At 51.4% G+C, this 19,023-nt stretch overlaps 1 protein-coding gene across 9 annotated transcripts in view; it reads right to left on the bottom strand.

Annotated features, from left to right (window-relative positions):
• dnmt3bb.1 (DNA (cytosine-5-)-methyltransferase 3 beta, duplicate b.1) overlaps window positions 1-19,023 on the bottom strand; it is a 352,173-nt gene that overhangs the window by 102,584 nt on the left and 230,566 nt on the right. For all 9 annotated transcript variants that reach the window (XM_072514981.1, XM_072514983.1, XM_072514985.1 and 6 more), the window contains one exon: window positions 8,540-8,723. In XM_072514981.1, coding sequence (XP_072371082.1) covers window positions 8,540-8,723 — 184 coding nt within the window. The remainder of the gene's footprint in view (window positions 1-8,539; window positions 8,724-19,023) is intronic.

The raw sequence follows: 19,023 nt of genomic DNA, 5'->3' as shown, positions 1-19,023 counted from the left end.
AGCTCCCACTCCTGTGCCACCTGGATTCCCAAATAGCGAAAGCTCCCTTCCACCACTCTGAACGACAGCTCTCCCAGTCTCCTCTCCTGCCCCTTTGCCTGGATCACAAACATTTCACTTTTCCCCATATTCAATTTGTACCCCGAAAACTGGGGTCGGAGATAGACAGGAGGTCATCAGCGTATAGCAAGACCCTGTGTTCTACCCACCCCGGACCAACCCCTTCCAGTCTCTTGATGCTCTTAGTGCATCGCCAGTGGCTTTATGGCCAAAGCAAACAGCAGCGGGGAGAGGGGACATCCTTGCCTTGTTCCTCGGTGCAGTTTAAAATAGCCCAACGTCAGCCAATTCGTTCGTACACTTGCCACCGGTGCCTGGTACAACAACCAAACCCAATCAATGAAGCCCCGCCCAAACCCAAACCGCCCTAACACCTCGCACAAATAGTTCCACACTACCCGGTCGAAGGCCTTTTCTGCGTCCATCGCGACCACTACCTCCATCTCCCTTCCCTCTGAGGGCATCATGATCACATTTAAGAGCCTTCTAACGTTGGCTGTTAGCTGCCTGCCCTTAACAAACCATGTCTGGTCTTCCTCTGTCACCTCCGGGACACAATCTATTTTCCTTGAGGCCAAGATTTTAGCCAACAGTTCGGCATCGACATTCAATAGGGAGATTAGCGGCCCCCCCTGCAATTCTCCGGGCCCCGATGGGTCGAGCGGCCACCCGTTTTCGGCCAGTCCCGCCGGCGTGAAATGGACATGGTCCATCACAGTGGGACCTGGCTAGAAGGCCGTCTACAGGAGTCCGCGGGGGGGGGGAAGATCCGGCCCTGGTGGGGGGCCCCACGGTGGCCTGACCCGCGATTGGGGCCCACCGATCTGAGGGCGGGCCTGTGCCATGGGGGAACTCTTTCCCTCCACGCCGGCCTCTGTAGGGCTCCGCCATGGCCGATGTGGAGAAGAAACCTCCAGCGCATGCGCAAGGACACGCCGGCCGTTCTGCGCATGCGCGGGACCACGGCAGCCTATCGCTGCCGGTTGGCTCGGTGCCAGCCCCTCCCTGTAGACAACAGACCAAACTCCATCTGTAGCTTCTGCCGCTCCTTCAATAACCCCACCTCCGGGGCCTCCGAATATCTCCTCTCTACCTGAGTATTTCCCCAACAACCTATCTATCTCAGCTCGCTCCATCTTCTCCCTATGGGCCCGTATCGATATTAGCTCCCCCCAACCACGTGTCATTTATTTCCAGATAGTTCTGGATGGACTCTCTCACACGGCCGCACAGCCCCTCGTCCGCTAACAGTCCTACATCCAATCTCCAGTGACTGGTTTAGCACAGGGCTAGATAGCTGGCTTTTAAAGCAGACCAAGGCAGGCCAGCAGCACGGTTTAATTCCCGTACCAGCCTCCCCGAACCGGTGCCGGAATGTGGCGACTAGGGGCTTTTCACAGTAACTTCATTTGAAGCCTACTTGTGACAATAAGCGATTTTCATTTCATTTCATTGCCGGCCCTGACCACCCTCCTTGCTCACCCGCAGAGCCACCCAATGTGGGGCATGGTCCGACACAGCAATCGCCGAATATCCGGTATCAACCACCCCCGCCAGTAAAGCCCTGTTCAGGATTAAAAAAATCGATCCGGGAGTATACTTTGTGGACATGAGAAAAGAAAGAAAACTCCTTCGCTCTTGGTCATCCAAACCTCCATGGGTCTACCCCCCCCCCCCCCCCATCTGCTCCATGAATCCCTTTAGTTCCTTCGCCGCTGCTGGCATCCTCCCTTTCTTTGACCTCAACTGGTCCAACTCTGGATCAATGACTGTACTAAAGTCCTCCCCCCCCCCCCCCCCCCCCATGATCAGCTTATGCGAGTCAAGTTTCCGGAATCTTCCCTAACACCTGTCTCATAAACCCTGTGTTGTCCCAGTTTGGTGCGTAAATATTCACAAACACCACCGGCATCCCCTCCAGCTTCCCGCTGACCATGATATACCTACCCCCCGTATCCGCAACTATATTCCGGTCTCAAATCACACCGCTTATTGATCAGGATCGTGCCACCTCCGGTCTTAGAATCCAACCCCGAGTGAAATATTTGCCTGACCCACCCCTTACTCAATCTGGTCTAATCTATTACCCTCAGGTGTTTCTCCTGTAGCATTGCCACGTCCGCTTTCTTCAATGCCCTCAAATGCTCGAACTCCGCAAGCCCTCTTAACCAGTCCATTCAGCCCTCTAACGTTCCATGTGATCAGCCGGTCGGGAGGCACCCCCCACCCCCGCCGATCAACCATCACCCTTCGGCCAGCTTCCAGCTCATGTCCCGCACCTCCGCAGCCCCGCCCTTGGGCACCCACCGTCCTCGACCTCCCTTTTATCTCCCAACAACAATCCCTCCCCTGTCAGCAGAGCAATTCCCTCTCGCCCCCCCTCCCCCTCCTATTAACAGCACAACAATCCCAACCCCCCCTCCACAAACGTATCACCTGCTCGCCCCCCCACTGCGCTTCCGTGAGCTAGCCCGCCCAGCTAACCTGGTAGCCCCCGCCCATGGCGCCAAACATTCTACCCACTATTGTTCTCCCTCCCCTCAACCCCCGCTCGAACATACATAATCAAAACAGCACAGTCCCCAACAAACACACAGAAGAAAACAAATTCACCCACCATCCCCCCCCCCCCCCCCCCCCCAAGAACCAAATTGACTTACAGAACTGAGCAACGGCCCAAAACTTGATACAGAAAGCACTCCATGTACAGTTCAAAATGAAAATAACTGTTACAGAATCAATACAGCATTACCCGCCCCCAGAGTTCAGTGTCTTCAGTCACCTGCCAGCCGTATATCTTTAACAAAGTCCATTGCCTCGTCCGACGATCCAAAATAATGCTCCTGACCCTCATAGGTGACCCACAAATGAGCTGGATGTAGTATTCCAAACTTCACCCTCTTCTTGAAGAGGGCCGCTTTTACTCTATTAAATCCTGCTCTTCTTTTGGCCAGTTCCGCACCCAGGTCCTGGTAGATTCCAGCTCAGTGTCTGCTTGGCCCACCGCAAAATCTGTTCCTTATCCAGGAACCGGTACATTCCCACCACCATCCCCCTCGACGGCTCATTCACACGCGGCTTCCTCGCAAGCACTCTATGCGCTCTGTCCACTTCCAAGGGTCAAGCAAATGCCCCATCACCCATTAACTTTTCAAGCATACTCGCCCCATATGCCCTTGCGTCCGATCCCTCGCTGCCATCCGGGAGGCCGACAATCCTCAAGTTCTATGGGACCTATTCTCCAGGTCCTCCACCTTCTCCTGCAGCCTTTTCTGGTCGTCCCTCACCAGCCCCACCTCCGCCTCCACGCGGTTAGCTGGTCCTCGTGCTCGGCCATCTTCTCCTCCACCTTCTGAATCGCCAGTCCGTGGGCTTCTAGTCTCTGTTCCACCCGATCGATTGATGCCTTGATCGGGTCTAAACCTTCCTTCTTTTGCTTGGTGAAATCCTCCTGAATGAATTTCACCAACTGTACCATTGACCACTGGGCCGCCAAGCCAGGATCCTGCACCTCCACCATGTTTTCCTGTGCTGTAGGTTCTGCATGCGCCTTCTTTGCTCGGCCACTTCTTCTTATAAGTCCACTTCTGGTCCACGTCTCCATATACTGCTGGGGTATTCCTCCTCACTATCTCACCCGCCACCGATTTTTCCAATAAAATTCCCAAAAAGTCGTGAGAAAAGGTCCAAAAGTTCCGTCACGAGCGGGAGCTACCAAATACACGACCTTCTACTGCATGGCCACCACCGGAACTTAACAGAAATATTAAATAGTTTTTTCACTTCATTATTTACCAGAGTGACAGAACGAGTGGACATTATATTGAATGACAAGATAAGTAACGGGAGGTGCACTTAAAATAATAAAAGGATGTATTGAACAAAATTAACAAACTCAATGCCTCGGACGAGATAGCAGAGACATTACTACTCCTTTTAATAATTTGCTAGAAAAAGGTGTCATGCCAGAGGACTGGCTGTCCAGGAAATTATAGACCAGTCAACTTAATGTTAGTGGTAGGAAAAATAATGGAATCTTCACTAAAGGAGACAATAGAAGAACATCTAGAAATAAGAAATATAATAATGAATAACCAGCGTGGATTTCAGAAGGGACAATATTGCTTGATCGACTTTCTTAATTTTTTTGAGCAGGTAACAGAGAGTAGACAGTGGTAGTGTAGTAGATGTAAATTATCTGGATTTCCAAAAGGTCTTCAATAGAGACCCATTATTGAGTAATGAGTAAGGTCAGAGAATGTGGAGTCAGGGGCACGTTACAAAATGGATTGTATAAAAGGACAGGAGAACCATGACGGTGATTCAAACAAATAAGCCACAACACAGCATTCAGCACATAGGTCCCAACTGGGATGACCAACCATGCCGGTCCCAATCCGGGCCAGCTTTTCAGGGTTGATTCTATGAGACCAGCTGATGGGCCTCCGCTCATCAGAGGGGGAGCTCGTATTCCACCAGCCCCATGAGGAGATTAATCGAGTCACCCCTGTAGGTCACGTGAGGGTTATTACATTCCTCTCCTCACCCCCCGAAGCCCAAAGGTCCCTCAGGTGCTGGATGTAGAGGTCTGCTTCGCCACTTTGCCACTGCGCTTACAACAGCTGTGGGGCTGGATTGGGGGGTGTATGACGCATTGGGGAATGTATTTTGCATGCTGACCATTGGGGGAGTCCTGTTGGAGGTCCGTCGCTGACCACGCTGTCCTCCGAAAGTATTGAGGATTCCAAATCTATATTTGGTGCAGTCTCCCATCTCATGCAAACCTGGAACCTGGTTCTTGGAGAGTTGTGCTCCCTGGCTCATAGGTGGTAGGCAAGGGGGAGAGGGACTTATTTGACTGGTGGGGCTACCTCTGGTGCGGGTTCCTTGCCTTTGTGATGGTCCACATGCTTGTCTACGATCCATTCTCTTATTTTGACTGCATAGGAGACTGGTCCTCTCTTCTCCACTATGGTCCTTGGTATCCAACCCCCGCCGATCCCAAGATTCCGGACATACACTATGTCTCCTGGTTTGAACTCTCTATCCTGCTTCCGGTGGTCATGATACCTCTTCTGGAGTTCTTCTTTCTTCTCACTTTGACACCAAGGTTGGGAAATGTCAAACTTAAACCGGTTCAGAGCCGTCGGCCCATCAGTAACTCTGCTGGTGTTACCCCGGTTGCCACATGTGGTGCGGTTCGATAATTAAACAAAAGACGCGGCAATTTAATTTCAACTGACTCCGTGGTTTGTTTCTTCATGCCCCTCTTAAAGATTTGTACTGCCCGCTCAGCCAGATGGTTCGAAGAAGAGCAAGGTAGGGCGGTTCAAACAGGCTTCATCCCATTGGTCTGCATAAACCCCAGAAATTCCTCACTTGCGAATGGGGTGCCGTTATCGTTGACAAGCACCTCTGGGATACTGTGAATGCTGCATGAATGACGTAACTTCTCCACGATTACTCGTGAGGTATCGGAAGGCATCCATCCACTTTGAGTGGGCATCGATCAACAGCAGAAACACTGATCCTCGGAAAGGCCCAGCGAATTCGGAGTACAACCGTACCCAAACTGCCCCGGTCATTCCCATGGGTGGAGTGAGGCTGATGCCGGGAGCTTTTGCTGTTCCTGGCACGCCGCAAACTGCTGCATCAACCTCTCAATATCGCCATCGAGCTCTGGCCATCACATAGCACCTGGCGAGCGTCTTCATTTTGGAAACCTTGAAAGTCCTGCAAAATGGTCTTTTGGCCTTGCCTTGGGACTACCATGCGGGCTCTCCACAGGAGAATGCTGTCCTCTACACTTAGCTCCTGGTGCCTGGTTGCATATGCTCGCAGTTCTTCTGGAGGTTCCCCCTACAGTCACCCGTGTAGGACGATGTGGCGCAATTTTGCCAAACTAGTGTCCTTCTGAGTACATACGTGAATTTGTGAGGCTGTGACAGGCAACGAGCTGGATTCTCCGTTACGCTGGCCGATCAATGAGGTATCCCACTGTGGGGCAGCCCCACGCCGTCGGGAAACCCCCGAGCGCCGGCAAAACGGAGACCTCTGTCGGCAGAGAATCCCGCTCGACGTGTCCTTAAAATTATGTGCCAACACAGCTTTGTCTGCTACTGGCAGGGACGGGGAGCATATAGGCAGTGGGAGTCAGCTAAGGGCATCCGCGTGTGCAATCTGTGCGCCTGAGCGATACTCAAAAATATATTCCACTGCCACTGCCAACAGCAATGTCCATCACTGGATCCTGGCCGAAGCTATCGGCAGAACCACTTGGTCTTCTTTAAAAAGGCCAAGCAAAGACTTGTGGCCCGTGATTATTGCAAAATGACGTCCATAGGCATACTGGTGAAATTGTTTAACTGCAAAGATCACAGTCAGTCCTTCCATGGTAGCACAGTGGTTAGCACAATTGCTTCACAGCTCCAGGGTCCCAGGTTTGATTCCCAGCTGGGTCACCGTCTGTGCGGAGTCTGCACGTTCTACCTGTGTGCGCGTGGGTTTCCTCCGGGAGCTCCGGTTTCCTCCCACAGTCCAAAGATGTGGAGGTTAGGTGGATTGGCCATGATAAATTACCCCTTTGTGTCCAAAATTGCCCTTAGTGTGGGGTGGGGTTGCTGGGCTATGGGGATAGGGTGGAGGTGTGGGCTCGGATAGTGTGCTCTTTCCAAGAACCAGTGCAGTCTCGATGGGCCGAATGGCGTCCTTCTGCACTGTAAATTCTATGTTTCTATGATTCCTTCCTTTTCAATTTAAGCATACCGGCGCTCTGCGTCAGCCAAGGTTCTTGATATGTAGGTTATCGGCTACTCTGTCCCTTTGTCCCAACGATGGGACAACACTGTCCCTATGCCACATGGGGAGGCGTCGCACGTAAGTATCAGCGGTTTATACAGGTTATAGTGCATCAGTAGCCTGGAGGATAATAGTTGTTGTTTCACTTTGGCGAATGCCTCTTGTAGCACCTTCCATGTCCATTTCTGATGTTTCTTTAAGAGCGCATGTAGAGGTGCCAGTATGGTTGCCAGGTGTGGAATACATTTTCCAGAATAGTTAACAAGCCCTAGGAATGACCTTAACTCTGTCACATTCTCTGGCGTTGAGGCTCGTTTGATGGCTCCAACCTTCTCTTTCACCAGGTGCAACTCAGTCCTGTCAAACCGGTCCCAGGGCCGGGATTCTCCGGGCCGAAATTGAGCTCGGCGCGGGGGCGGAGAATGGGGCCTCAGACCCGCGATCGGGTCCGACGCCGGGAAGCGAACCTCCGGCGACCGGAGAATCGGCGACAGTTGCGCATGCGTGGTCGACATGGCACTGGTCGGGGGCCAGGTGTAGGAGGCCCCCACGGCAATTCTCTGCGGTCGACCAGCCGAGTTCCCGCTGGCGTGGTTCACGTATGGTTCCACCTGGCGGCGCGGCTGCAGTGGTCGTCCTGGTGGGGGTGGGGGGGGGGGGGGGGGATCAGTCTCCACAATGGCCAGGCCCCGATCGGGGGCCACTGATCGGCGGGCGCACATGATCTGGGTGGGGCCTACCTTCTTCCGTGCCAACCCGCTGTGTGGTTCCTCCATGTCACACGGGGCCGGCGCGGAAGCGGCCGCCGTGTGCATGCGCGGACCCGCAGCCGGAAGTGCAGGGCCGCTTTATCGGCAGCCGGAGCTGCGTGGAGCACTCCGGCGCCGTGCTGGCCCCCTGTGGGCCACAAAATCGCTGGGCTAAGAGGCCCGTTGACGTCGGCGTGAAACACTCCGGTTTGCATCGGCATCAACACTTCGCCACCGTTTCGGAGCATCTCGGCCCTGGTATATGACTTCTTTTGTCTGGAAGACACATTTGCCTCTTGTCCAGGAACCAACAACACACGACTACAGCAGTTCAAGAAGGCAGCTCACCACCATCTTCTCAAGAGCAATAAGAAATGAGCAATATTGCTGGTCTTGCCAGTGAAACCTACATTCAACAAATTAATTAATTCTCCACGGCTTCTTCAACAAGACCGCCCAAATTTGTAACTTGTATCACCCAGGAAGGCAGCAGGTGCCTGGTCAATCCACTATTTCCAGGAATCCCTTCCAAGTCGCATACCACCCTGATTGGAAACATATGGGGCAGGATTCCTCCCAGCCGCGCGTTTCTCAGCAGCGGGAGGGACCGCGCCATTCGCTCGCGGTTGGATTCTCTTCTGGGGAATTCCCATTGAAGCCACCTCATGCCAACAGGAAATCTGTGGGCAGGGGTGCGCTGTGGGCGGGACCAGAGAATCGCGCCACCAGCGAACGGCCGGAGGATTCCGGCCATGACCTTTCCTTCATCATCACTGGGTCAAAGTCCAGGAACCAACAACACACGACGACAGCGGTTCAAGAAGGCAGCTCACCACCATCTTCTCAAGAGCAATAAGAAATGAGCAATATTGCTGGTCTTGCCAGTGAAACCTACATTCCACAAATTAATTTAAAAAAGCTGGGCTACTTACATATTCCTGACCATTGTCGCTGGCAAAAAATTCTTGGAGTTTCATGGTCCAGTCTCTACGCCTTCTCAGCACTCCATAGCTTTCATTCGGAAGGCACATATAACATCTCCAAGGGTCTTGTACCTTGGCTTCTTCAGATGCACCTGGACCCACTAGAATATCTATGCAGTCCACACAAAAACATCTACAGACAAACAGAACAGGAAACCTCTGATCAATGTTACAATGATATTTTGACAATAATATTATTTTAAAAATCCAGGTATCATTGGGCGTGATTCTCCCAGCCCCGCGCCGGGCCGGTGAATCGCCGCAACTGCACCATGCCGCCGGCACATTTGCGCCGGCGCGTTTGGCGCGGCGCCAGTTGCGGGCCGCTGTACGAGGCCAGGCCGCCGATTCTCCGAGCGGCTGCACGGAAAAAGCATAGTCCCACCGGCACCGTCCACACCTGGTCGCTGCCGGCGGGAACTCTGCGCAAAGGGTCGAGGGGCGGCCTGTGGGGGGGGGGGGGGGCGGGGAGGGGGGGCCTTCGATTGGGTCTGGCACGCGATCGGGGCCCACCGATCGGCGGGCCGGCCTCTCCCTCCCCCGGCCTACTGTGTTGCGCATCCGGCCCCAGAATCCCCGCGCCATGTTGCGTCGGGGCCGGCACGTTCCGTAAAGCCACTGCGCGTGCGCGGGTTGGCGCGTCGCCACCGCGCATGCGCGGGTTGGCGCCGCCCCCAGTGCGTGCCAGGAAGTGAGGCTGGAGCGGCGTGAACCGCTCCAGCGCCGTGCTGGCCCCCTGTGGGAGAATCGCGCCCATTATACCTGAGATTACCTGATATGTGCAAATGCACATCACTGAATGCTCAGTGAAGAAAACTGAATTTAACTTGAGTTCTCTCAATGAATGGTTTTAAGCTGGAGTTCAATCAGTCACTTGGGACCTTTCCTGAGTTGCTCAAGAACATTTCCTGGCACACTGACGAAAGGGCGACATCTTCCATCAAGCTCTCCCATTTCTGGGCAAGTGAAGGTGAGTCACTTTCCTTTGTGGGGAGTGAGAACTAAAGGATGAGTCACATAATGTTACTGTGTACATTCCTATTCAAACTGGGTGAGGTTTTGGAGAAGGTTTGTGGGAACCTACAGGGTTGAAAGAAAATGTACAGAGTGAATGACAGGGTCATAAAGAGTTAAGAATGTTCTTCTCATGAGTCAGAAAGGCACAAATTCTAAATGCACAGCTGCTGATTGAAAAGGTAAAGCCAGAACAACTTACATTTATTTAGCGCCTTAATCATAGTAAGACATTATAAGGGTTGAACCTTGTGCCCTCCCCTACGGTAAGTTTGATGGCAATGGAACCTTTAATCAGGTGGGAGAGTGGTCGGTCGGGACCACTTTCCGCCTCCAACTCGATTATCACAAAATTGTTATGATCAGAATAATAATCTTTATTATTGTCACAAGTAGGTATACATTAACACTGCAATGAAGTTACTGTGAAAATCCCCTAGTTGCCACTCTCCGGGGCCAGTTTGGGTCCACTGAGGGAGAATTCAGAATGGCCAATTCACCTAACAAGGCCGTCTTTCGGTACACGTGGGAGGAAACCCGGAGCACCCGGAGGAAACCCACGCAGCCACGGGGAGAATGTGCAGACCCCGCACAGACAGTGACCCAAACGGGAATCGAACCCGGGACCCTGGCGCTGTGAAGCAACAGTGCTAACCACTGTGCTACCTTGCAGAAGGAGGCCATTTAGCCTATCGTGTCAGCACTGACAAGGCGGATTAAGGCCATGGAAGGAGGACTCACTGACAGCCACCAACTGAGGCCCTTATGTGGGTAATTAATGCTCTCTTAACGACCTCATCCCACTGCTGCAGATATTAACCCAGAATGGGCAGCTCGGTCAGTCACTGAGAGTTAACCCCTACCTTTCTTGCTGACCATCCACCCCACGGACTCCACCCCACGTGACTATCTTTCTGCAAACACCCTTCCCGCCATCACTCAGCTGTGCCTCCTTGATCCAAAGTCTCGGACTGGTGTCAGGTTGGCAGATGCTGCTGCCTCCTTGGTGCCACTGCCGAGTACAGAAGAACTGCCAGCCTTTGATTGACCACCAGCTCTCCACCTCAGGATTTTCCACCTCTGGGATCTTTAATTTCAGAGGAAAGCCCACTGCTGGTCTTAGAACATAGAATCCCGACAGTGCAGGAGGCCCTTCAGCCCATCGAGTCTGCACTGACCCTCTGAAAGAACACCCTGCCTTGGCCCAGTCCCCCGCCCTATCCCCATAACCTACCTTATCTGCACACTTTGGGCACTAAGGGGAAATCTAGATTGGCCAATCCACCTAACCAGCATATCTCTGGATTGTGGGAGGAAACCCACGTAGACACGGGGAGAAAGTGCCAACTCCACACAGACAATCACCCAAGGCTGGAATTGAATCCGGATCAATGGCACTGTGAGGCAGCAGTGCTAACCACTGTGCCATCGTGCAGCCCCTGTGGGGGATGTGGCAGACCTTCCCAAAAAAAGATGATGCAAGGGTCTTGTCAGCTCGAGAGCAGGATAATATAAAGACAGGTGACCAAAAGCATAGACAAATAGGAGTGTTTTAAAGAGCATCTTCAGGAGGAAAAAGGGTTTGAGAGGTCGAGAGGTTTAGGGAGGGAATTCGAGAGCTTAGAATGTAGATGGCTGAAGGCAGAACTACCAATGGTGTAGCAAAGAAAATTGGGGTGTGCAAGAGGCCAGAATTTGAGGAGTGCAGGGAACCCAAGAGAGTTGTAGCTCTGAAGGATGTTACAGAATTAGGGAGGGGAAGTGCCATGGAGGGATTTCAAAACAAGGTTTAGAATTTTACAATCAAAGTGTTGCCAGACCAGAAGCCAACACAGGTCAGCAAGCGCAAGGGGTGTTGGGTGAATGGAACCTAGTGCACGTTAGGATACGACAGTATCAAGTTTGGATCAGCTCATGTTTACAGCGTCTGCAAGTGACCTGAATGAGAAGATACAGCATTTGAACTGGTTAATGTATGGAGCAGAGTATTAGGCAGCAGAGTGATAGTTGATTAAAAGTTTACAAATTTCAGTAAATAACTTAAAATGTCAACCGTATTGTATGTGCTGGTATGCAAATTCTAATTTGAATAAAAATACGCATTTGACACAAAACAGAACAATTATGTTGACGTCTTCTAGGTTTTTTAAAGCCTAAGTTATGAGAGTGTTTAGACAAAATGGTTAATTTCCTCTATAGGGTGTGAAAGGGCGGAATTGGCAGGATCGAATGGTTTCGCTGGCAGTATAAATGCTGACTGCTATATTCAATTGAAGGTGTTTTAAATTGTCATTTGTTTGGCTTACATCATGGGAGGGAGAGAGATCACAAACTAACCATACCCTAATATCATTAATTGCAAACAAAAAGAGAAGCTCATTGATGCCAAGTCAATTACAATCATAGGCTATAGAGAGCCAGGTAGAACATCAGATGGGCTTTTGGTGACAGGGATATGCTGAGCAGTCCCAAGCCCCAGAGGTGGCCAGGCCCACAGGTTGCTCCGGCAGAGGCCCAAGGCAGGGGAACCACTGCGGGCCATCCTTGACAAGCTCCACCGGTTCCAGGACAAGGAACGAATCTTTAACTGGGCATGAAATATGCGGTCCTGCAAGTGGGATAAGCACATGATCCACGTGTACCAAGACATTGGAGCCAGCCTGGCCAAGCACTGGGCCGGGTTTAATGGGGCCAAAGCGGTTCTATATGAGAGCAAGATGAGGTTTTGGATGCTGTAATCGGCCAAACTGTGGGTGACCTATCAGGGCAAACAACATTTCTTCAGCACACCGGGAGAAGCGGAGAAATCCATCTGAGGAATGGGCTGCGAAGGCAGCACAATTAATGGACACATCTGGACCATTGTGAATGGCAATATTTCTTCACTTTTTGATAAAGGGGAGGGGAGGGAGGAAGAGAGTGGAGAGACACCAAATTTGGAAGGGAGTGGGGGGTGGAGAGAGAGAGAGGAGCAGAACGGATAGGGGGATGAAGGAGAGAGCCACCATGCTGGCCAGCATGCTGGTACAGGAAAGAAATGGAAAGGGGGGAGGGCGCGATGCAGCTATCGACAGCGAGAGGTGCCTGGCAGAAGGGGGACACAACACTAGGTTGGGGGGGGTGAGAACAGGGTGGGGGTGTGTGGTGATGTGCATCAATGTAAATACATGTAGGCTAGCTAGACACTAGAGGGAGCACCAAAGACATCACACACACACACTCAACCAATAGATCAAGTAGATAGGACACGACCAATAGACATTCACGATACACAAGGAGGCGACACGACCACAGGGGGGCATTACACCAACCCATATATAAAGGATACCACACACATGATCTGCCTCTTTCCAGTGGAGACAGTCAGTGAGAGCAGACATAGGGTTGATTCAATATTACACACACCACGTGGATTGCAGCAGCTGGTTAGTCAGTCTGGGTAGCTATAGTAGGATTAGCAGTAGTGTCGAACCCGAGTAATAGAAGTGTTAATAGTTTAATAAACGTGTTGAAGTTATCTCCACGTCTGAACCTTCCTTTGTCAAGTGCACCACAAGGAAGCCGCTTATGTTACACCTACAACATAACAAATCATGGTACCAGGACTGAACTGTTTCAATCCATATAGCCATACCTCAGTGCACAGTGACAACCAGCAACGATACCCAGCCAAGATGTTCGAGATCCGGGTTCCGTCAGCAGCTCCAGTGCCACGGCGATCTCCGCGAAAACTGGCGGGCATTCCGGCAAAAGTTTGAAATCTTCCTGGTGGCAGCCGAACTAGAAGACCTGGCTGATGCTGAAAGGACAGAGCTTCTCCTCACCATAGCCGGTGCCAGAGCAGAAGAAATCTTTAAAAAATTCAAGTTCTCCAAAGGGGAAAACAGGAGCGACTTCCAGGCAGTCCTGGACAAATTCGGCAAATACTGTGAGGAAAACGCACACCAACCAGGAAAAAAATGTAAGAGAAGCGCCAGTACTCACCACGAGGCCGAAATCCCGGAGCAGAGAACAATTGTGATCGGCGGCCATCTTTCTAAAGGGACTGCACTTGCAGTTGCACGAGAAGCGTGCAGAACGGGAAGGTCCGTTTGCGCATGCCATCGGTAAAGGAACAGTGATCTGCGCATGCGCAATCGCTTCCTACGCGCTACATCACATGCGTCATGACATCAGAGACCCGGACCACGCCCATTTAAAGGGGAAACGTCCCAAATCAAAGAAAAAATCTTTTAAAGCCGTAAAACAACCTTCCTTCACCTGGAATGACAGCACAATGCCTCAAATTGAACCAGGAAATTAAATTAACCTCCAAAGAACCCTGCAACAAGCAGTTACCTACGCCCAAACCGAGGATTCTGACCTTGAAATACTTCGATACCGACCTTAACGTTTTCTCTGGACCTCGCGAGCCCAATGCCACCTCCGACGCAAACAGTGATGATATGGTCCTAGAAGACTACAACTCGGACTAACCTTTCACCTTGGGAGGCTACCCCAGTACCAAATCTGAACCGCAACTAGACGTGTTGCACATTGAAGACCCCCGTATTGAATCCAACGCAGATGCGGATTCGTTCTTTGGATTTGAGGATCTTCAGCCCAGCAGATATGACATCCCAACTCGTGAGTGCAGGATGAAGCTGCAGCCTGAAACCAAGAGACAGAGAGCGGTACAAGCCCACAGTGAGCGGCCTGCTGCCACACAAGAGCGTGGTCCACGCACCGCTCAGGTTTCCCGACTCTGCAAAAGAAGAAACGCAAGACTCCACACCGCAGTCCTTGCACACACAAGACGTGACTCCAGTGTCACAAGCCTCCGCAGCGAGTTCATGGACAGCCTCCACGATAGAAGCAACGCAAGACTCCGACGCGCAGTCCTTGCAGGAACAAGACCATGAGGGTCTAGCAATCTCCTCGGACCAACTAGCGGCACACGATGCGATTCTGCCATGCTCAAGTAAACAGCAAGAAGACTATGACAGTCTACCACGCTCCAGTGCACAGCAGGATGTTCATGACGGTCTATCATGCTGCAGTGAAGAACAAAGCGACGATGACAGTCCAAGCCCAAATGAAGGACAACAGCAAAACAATACCAGTCCACCCACATTGTTTGCACCACCAGATGAAGACTCTGACAATTTACCCAACCCAAGTGAACAACAAGCAGCTACTGAGGATCTACCCACGGTATCTGAGACGAGTGACGACAGCATCCCACTTCCCATGCAAGATGTGCAAAGTGACAGACCTCAGCTCATGTGTACAGAGGCACTCGACGATCACTGTGAGACCACTGGTGACTCCGGTGACACGACGATACTTCCACCCTCATTCGCTCAAACCTCTCCACAGGTCAATGCATTCCTGCATGTTTCGACTCCAGACACGCAGCTTCAAGAAATCTCAGCTGACTCCAGTGAACCTGCTAAGACTCTGGACGGGGAGCATCAACAAACCAACACTGACTCAGTTAAAACAGACCAGACTCCAGATGGGGAGCAACCAAACGCCGACTCTGATTCACGTAAGCCGGCCTTTACTCCAGACAGGGAGTGCCGCAACCTCAGTGATGGCACGCTCAGGGTGACAGCAGATGCCACAACGACAGGAGATGGATCACTTAACAATTACACTGGGTCAGTAATAACAAGCAGCGGCTACAGTCCAAGAGGAATACACCAATATTCACCACAGCTATATCCACACATTTTTTCCACACCAGCAGTGCAGCCAATGACAGGACAAACCCAGTATTCAGGCATGCAGCAGCCAGCAGTCTATGCAGCATATTCTCAAACAGGCCAGCACTACGGATTGCCCACTAATGGAATCAAGACTGAAGGAGGACTACCGCAAGCGCAATCTGCACTACAGACTGGATGCCTTAATTACAGCCCAGGATTTGCTGTACCCCAGCCTGGCCAGACAGCATATTCCTATCAGATGCAAGGTTCTAGTTTCACCCCATCACCAGGTATTTATGCGAGTAGCAATTCTGTTTCCAATTCGACAAGCTTCAATGGTTCTCAGCAGGATCACCCTCCCTGCACAGCATGTGGCCAGAACCAGTATGTACAGTCTTGTCCAACTTCAACATATGGCACATCCATGGCCTGGAATGATACTGTTGATGGTACCTCTTCAACGTCAACACCTTATCAGCTACAAGATGCCACCCAAAAGCACCATCATAAAGATCGGAAAAAGAAAAAGACTCCAAATCAGACAGCGAAGTGATTTGACCACTTCTTGGTTCCTGTGGCACAGGGATGTTGATGGCGTTCATAACCAAGAGAGACATTTGACCATGGTGATTGATGGTTTTTGGACTCACAGTAATGATTTGGACTTATTGTTTAATCACGGTTCCCATGACTTGTATATACATTACCTTATCAACCTGTTTTTGTTCAATTTTCTTAAAAAGTGTACAGAAAATATGAACATATAAAAAAGTGGGGATGTGGTGATGTGCATCAATGTAAATACATGTAGGCTAGCTAGACACTAGAGGGAGCACCAAAGACATCACACACTCAACCAATAGATCAAGTAGATAGGACATGACCAATAGACGTTCACGATACACAAGGAGGTGACACGACCACAGGGGGGCATTACACCAACCCATATATAAAGGATACCACACACATGATCTGCCTCTTTCCAGTAGAGACAGTCAGTGAGTAGAGACACAGGGTTGATTCAATATCACTCCCACCACGTGGATTGCAGCAGCTGGTTAGTCAGTCAGGGTAGCTATATAAGGTTAGCAGTAGTGTTGAACCCGAGTAATAGAAGTGTAAATAGTTTAATAAACGTGTTGAAGTTATCTCCACGTCTGAACCTTCCTTTGTCAAGTGCACCACAAGGAAGCCGCTTCTGTTACACCTACAACATAACAAATCAGGGGGGTAGATGAGGGGAGCCTACAGGGCACAGGAAGGGGGAGGAATAGAGGATTAGGAAGGGGGGGGTTAGAATGCTGGCTACAACAGGTCGCACACGGAGATGGCTGGAACAAAGGAATCAACAGTGACCATCTTGGATGGCCACCAGACAAAGGGGAAATCAAGGAGTGCAGCGGCTCATCCACGTGTTGACCCTGCAGGAGCGCGGGAGACTGAAACCTCCCATCAGGATAGTCATCTGGAATGTCAGGGGACTCAAAACCCAGTGAAAAGATCAAGAGTCTTCACCCATCTGAAAAGCCTGAGGGCTAACATACCTCAGGTCTGAGGGAGACACACCCGAGGGAGAAGGGCTGAATGAGGGTAAGAAAGAGTTGGCTAGGACAGATGTACCAAACGTGCAATGGGACAAGTGCTGTGGTTGGTGCCCATACTGTTCAGTAAGAGGACGTCATATACCATGACGAGGACGGTGACAGTCCTGGGGGGATGGTATGTCATGGTAAGGGGTGTCCTGGAAGGGGCACCAGTGGTGCTTGTAAATGTGTATGCCCCCAACTGAGACGATGCAGACTTTATAAAAAAGACTGTGGCAGAAATCCCTGACCTAGGCTCCCACCATCAACCAGAATGGAGAGGTCTCTCTCTCTACATTCTGGGAGGCATTAAAGGCAGTGATAAGGGTGGAAAATGATTGCATACAGGGCTCTCTGGGACAAGGAGACCGGTCGACTCCTATAAAATATTTGCTTTAGCACGAGATGTTCAATGACTCGCTGTCGAGAGTGACACTGCCACCCAGGCTGGCACAGCCCTTGACATCACTAATCTCCAAAAAGGATAAAGACCCGACAGAGTGTGGGTCGCTGGTTTAGCACAGGGCTAAATCACTGGCTTTGAAAGCAGACCAAGGCAGGCCAGCAACACGGTTCAATTCCCGTACCAGCCTCCCCGAACAGGCGCCGGAATGTGGCGACTAGGGGCTTTTCACAGTAACTTCATTTGAAGCTACTTGTGACAATAAGCGATTTTCATTTCATTTTCATAAAGACTCATCTCACACCTAAACACGAAGGCCAAAGTTCTGGCGAGGTGACTGGAGAGTTGCATGCCAGAAGTAGTTGCGGAGGACCAGACGGACTTTGTCGAGGACATACAACAGCAAACATCAACCGCCAGCTGAACATGGTCATGACCGCGATGTTCATCATAGCCCGCATCTGCAAGAACCACAAATTCATTCCCGCGATCATGGACCTCTCCTTTAAAAGCTGGAGGCACAGGGCAAGGATGCCCACTGTCCCCGATGTTATTTGCCCTGACAAACAAGCCACTGGCTATTGCTCTCAGATCAGCGAAGGAGTGGAGAGGCATTCAAAAGGGGGACAGAGAGCGTAGAGTCGCACTCTACGTGAATGACCTGCTCCTCTACCTCTCGAACCCCCTATCCAGCATGGGGGGAATAATGGAACTCCTCAGGGAGTTCGGAGCCTTCTCAGGTTACAAACTGAAACCGAGCAAGAGCAAAATGTCCCCGTGAACCCGCGGGGGATGAAGGGGGGGGGGGAGTGGGGACCAGAGCTGGAAAAGTCGCTGTCAAGCTGGCCCAAACCAAATTCTGCTACCTAGGGTTCCAAATAGCCCACGACTGGACACGGATCCACAAATGGAGTCTGGTGGAGGAGGTAAAAAGGGACGTACAGAGGTGGGGCTCGCTTCCACCTCCCTGGTTGGTAGAGTACAGACAATCGAGCTGAATGTACTGCCCAGGTTCCTTTTGCTGTCAGATTCCTCCCAATCTTCATCCACAAGGCCTTCTTCAGCAAAGTTGACAAATAAATCATGGCGTTTTTGTGGTGGGGGAATAACCGGAGGATCAGGAAAAATGTGCTACAAAGACGGAGGAATATGGTGGGCCTGGACCTCCCGACCCTCTTATCCTACCACTGGGCAACTACCACGGAAAGAGTGCGAGGATGGGTTAAGGAGTCGGGAGTGGAATGGGTCAAAATGGAGGAGAATTCCTGCACGGGAACCTCCCTCCGAGCACTGGCCACTGCCCCACTCCAATTCCCCCCAGAAGCCCAGTGGTAGTGGCCACGGTGAGATCATGAAACCAACTGTGACACCACTTTGGTCTGACCGCAATGTCCAACATGCCCCAATCTGCAAGAACCACAAATTTATCTCCACGATCATGGATGCGTCCTTAAAAGGTAGAGACAGGACAAAGGGGTACTGATGGTAGGGGACCTATCTCTGGACGGCAGCGTAGCGACCCTGGGGGAACTCACGGACAAGCTCCAACTCCAGAAAGGGAAAGAACTATGGTACATGTAAGTCAGAAACTTCCTCCGAAAAGAGACAGCGATGTTCCCCCAGTTAACAGGACACTCCCTATTGGACAGACTCCTGACTGCGAGCGAACTGGGGGACGGTAACTGTGCTGATAAGTACGGACAGCTACTAGAGGAGGTAAGTTCACCTCTTGATGAGACATGG

This window comes from Scyliorhinus torazame, chromosome 8 (genome assembly GCF_047496885.1).
Source record: "Scyliorhinus torazame isolate Kashiwa2021f chromosome 8, sScyTor2.1, whole genome shotgun sequence".
Classification (NCBI taxonomy): domain Eukaryota; kingdom Metazoa; phylum Chordata; class Chondrichthyes; order Carcharhiniformes; family Scyliorhinidae; genus Scyliorhinus; species Scyliorhinus torazame.
This window is presented reverse-complemented; position numbering and strand designations above follow the sequence as displayed.